The sequence below is a fragment of the Dioscorea cayenensis genome, unplaced genomic scaffold (genome assembly GCF_009730915.1).
Source record: "Dioscorea cayenensis subsp. rotundata cultivar TDr96_F1 unplaced genomic scaffold, TDr96_F1_v2_PseudoChromosome.rev07_lg8_w22 25.fasta BLBR01001586.1, whole genome shotgun sequence".
Taxonomy (NCBI): Eukaryota; Viridiplantae; Streptophyta; class Magnoliopsida; order Dioscoreales; family Dioscoreaceae; genus Dioscorea; species Dioscorea cayenensis.
The window spans coordinates 1-4,002 of NW_024087977.1; the positions used below are offsets into that span (position 1 = coordinate 1).

The 4,002-nt window shown below is 38.9% G+C and overlaps 1 protein-coding gene across 1 annotated transcript; it reads right to left on the reverse strand.

Moving 5' to 3' along the window:
• Positions 1-67: 67 nt before the first annotated feature.
• LOC120256726 (probable tRNA N6-adenosine threonylcarbamoyltransferase) lies at positions 68-3,674 on the reverse strand. The gene is given in 6 exon segments (XM_039264405.1): positions 68-99; positions 102-141; positions 144-239; positions 836-991; positions 3,016-3,390; positions 3,392-3,674. Coding segments are annotated over 6 exon segments (882 nt in total). The 5' UTR covers positions 3,575-3,674.
• Between the last annotated feature and the right edge of the window lie 328 nt (positions 3,675-4,002).

Consider the following 4,002-nt stretch of genomic DNA (forward strand, 5'->3'; position numbering starts at 1 on the left):
GTTACGTAATACGCTGCAAAGCAAGTAGCCCAGTGTATGCAATCGCTGGCTCCATTGTCTCATGCAATTACCTATCATCAGTTGCATGCAGTCTACTACTCTCTCTGCACACATAGCCTTCATCATCTCCTGCAGGGCGTAAATTTACATCCTACACCACCGACAATGAGAACATCCTTTGTATCACAATGTGCCATGGCTCGTTCAGTGATCTCAACCAGCATTGCAAACAATGTCTCCTGCGACATAACATAACAAATACATAGTGAGAAAAAAGAAAAACAAAATAGTATATAAAGCTGCCCATGAGCCCATAAACAATTGATCTATGTCATTATACTCTGCTCAAGTTCAGTTTGAGATTTGGCTTGTTTACACTTGTTTTGATTAATAGCTATTGAACTTGAGAAAAATTCCAGGCTCAATAAGTAAATGACTCGAGCTCAAACAAACTAAAGGCTTATTTGGTAAAGCTCACTAACTTGCATATATATACTTTTAAAGGGATTTAATCATCAAAATTATTTTAATAAGGGCTTCTATAAAATTTTAGTCTACTAAAACTACAATATAATTAGCTCAAACTTGGTCCAATTCCACCCCTATCCAAGTAAAGAGCCTAGGCTCAGTGCGTTGCACCATAACTGTTGGGTGTGTACCACATTGAAATGCACTTTAAGATGAATGGGTCAGAAGAGTCTTTGTTATGACGTGTTGCCTATCCAACGGCTTTATAAAATACAAGGAGTCTAGGCAAGAATTTTCCCCAAACCAGAAGTAATATTTTGGTTCAGCATTTGTAAAGAATCATCAAAATGATGCCGAATTGTTGTACCTGCAAGGAGTAACAGAGGTCTGCTTCTGTGCATTCCTTGCTTTCCAGCTTCACAGGAGCAATGGCTTCTATATAGCTCAGTATGCCACTAAATGAAACATCCATTCCTTTGACAACATAAGGAAGATCAATGAATTCTTCACCTTTCTTAGCCAGCTGCATCAGTAAACCAACACCTTTAGGCAAACTAATTATGGACATACTACAGAATATGGAAGAAGAACAATATATCACGCTTAAAAAATTAGGGTTGAGTAGTAGATGTGACAGTGAACACTTGATTAAGCTGTATGGTGATGCCTTTAAGAAATTGTCAAAAGCAATCACCAGAGTAAAAGCAGCCAAATAAACAAATAAATAAAATAAATACCTTCAAAATTTGTACAAATCAGTTCATCCATTTTATTTCATTGAGTAATATTCTGCAAACCCTACTAAATGAGGAATAACAAATTATACTGATGGGTAAATACATTGTAGGACAAGAGTATAAGTTCCCAAAGCAGCAGCAACAACAAACCAAGCACTCAAGTAGAAAATGAGTGACCGGTTCAATCCAGCAGCAGAGTAGGAAATGTTGAAAAAGATCAAATTTTTGGGTTACTTTAACATGCACTTAGAGAACCCTCACCTTTTGAGTAAGGACAATGAATAATTGAAAGCAACACGGAGAAAGCATGAAAGAAAAAAACTACCACTATACCACAGCATTAGAGATTCCAAGTATCAAGACACCATGACTAAAGCAAAACCTTAGTACTTGAGAGATGTAAGATACAAAGTAAAAAATAGATCAAAGGAATCCACTATGAAGCACCCAGTTTTTGTCATCACAAAGTAAAAAAATGGACTGCCAACAAAATGCAAATAGACAACCAGCTAGGCATTTGCTGAGCATCAGAAGATCAAATTGTGAAGCATAGAACTCCACCATCCCCAGGCAAGGATGCATATGATGTTCATGATGTCTTATATCTGAATACTGTAAACATGTCCAAAAACTTATAGTACCAAAGAATTGATACAAAGAACTTTCCATTTTCTTAAAAATAGAATTTTTTTTATTTCTAATGGAACTTATAAGGGCAATAACATAAACCTAGAAAATTTGATGTCTCCTTCTACTCATTTTACTAGTTCAACCTGAAAACACTATATTTCTAAAAGCATATTTAAGAAATAAAAGATTGTGTTTTGACAATACATTTGTGACATCAAAAGCATACTTATAAGACTAATATCCATCTTAATTAGCACAAACACCAAGAATGGCATCCCTGTCCCATGTGCTCCAACGAAGATCCTCTACTCCTAACCCTTTTATTAAACTTAATCCTACAAATTACCAGAATATTCAAACAGCAAATAAAAGTTATCCATCTCCAAGTAAACCATTGGTCATCCCAATTTAACAATTCCCGGGCCTTCTTAAATCATATTCTCAAACGGTCTCAATTGGTGACCTCATACAGCAGTGGTTATGATGCACCAAAGTCACAATACATACACCACAGTGGCATTTAGTATCCTTTTGCAAGACCAATTCAACACTAACTCCCTCACACATCTACCTGACAAAAATCATAGCTACAATTAGGAATTATAACCAATAAAATCTTTCCTAGTTCAAGGAAATAAAAGTTCAAAAAATTAAGACTATCTGATATCTGTTAAAATTCAAAAAATTAAGAAATAAAGATAGTCCACAACACTCTGCATTGCCTCAAGTTACTTATAATCATCTACCACATAGATCTGAATCCTCAATTTTGAATAATCATCATGTTGGTTCAGAATTTAGCTCCATCCAGCACAGCTAAGTCAAGCACCTGTAGCTACCAAAAAGGTTGTGTTTTCCTCTCAAACCTTCAACTCAGTTATACATAGACAAGCTCCATAAGTCCTCCAACTCATCACAGTCCATAACATCTAAAGAATTCAACTAGTCTCTAATACAATGCCAAACACTTGCCCTCTTCACTCCTTGCAAGATACTTCGTACCTAATGGAATGCCCCACAATACGTCCTTCAACACATAGATGATTCATAGCTAATAGAAAAGGCATTCCTTTCAACATTAAAATAACCACCAAACATCGAGGGCAAGGAGAAGGTAGCAAAAAACAAATTCAGCAAAACAAACAGCCAATTTGCAATAATCAAACACTGAATTTGGTACCTGCTCGATATTATATCCAGGGCTTGGATCATTGGAGAGATTCAATACCCTCGCAAACCTATCCAAACAATTCCCGACTGCAATATCAATGGTTTCCCCGAATATCCTATACTTTCCCTCACTATACGCGATCACCTGCGTGTTCCCCCCACTGACATACAACACGACCGGGTCCTCTGCCCCTGTGACGACCCGGCCCATCTCTATATGCGCCACGCAGTAATTCACCCCAACAAGGGGCTTGTTCCACAGCTTCGCCAGCACTCGTACGGCGGCAGCGCATACCTGGAGCGGGGCGCCCATGCCGGGGCCCTTGGTGTAGCAAATGCAGTCGATGTCGGCGGGGGAGATGCCGGCTTCGTCAAGCGCGGAGCGAAAGCAGGCGGGTGAGGTTTTGGAGGTGATGTTGGGCCGTCTCGCGGGGGAGGAAGCCGTGGCCGGGCGGGGTGATGTAGGTGGAGCGAGGGTTTGCGAGGATGTTGCCGTCTAAGGTGGCGATACCGATGCCGATCTTGTTCGCCGAGCCCTCGAAACCAATGGAGATGTGCTTCTTCTCCATCCTAGGGTTTCAGAGATACAGAGAGAGAGAGAGCTGGTGGAGAAGGACGACGAGACGAGGGTTTTAGCATTTTGGGCGCCAATTGAACGGTTGATCTTGAAGCCGGTGGCTACTGTGTGGCTTCTATCTTGACCGTTCAATCTACTAGTTGTTGTTGTTGGTTTTTTTATTTTTACTTTTTTATACAAAAATGTTTTCAAATCATCGGCACGCCTACAAACTGAGAATTAAACATTCCAGTCTATTTCCTTGATAGAAATACCATTATTTTATTAACCTTTTGATGAGTGGTTTTTCAAATAATAATAATTATTCAATTTTCCAAAAATAATAATAACTTTTTAAACATGGACAACAAGGATGAGATCAACATGGAGATCAAAACAACGAGAGCTGTAGGATGCACCTCTCTCTCATCTCAACCTATG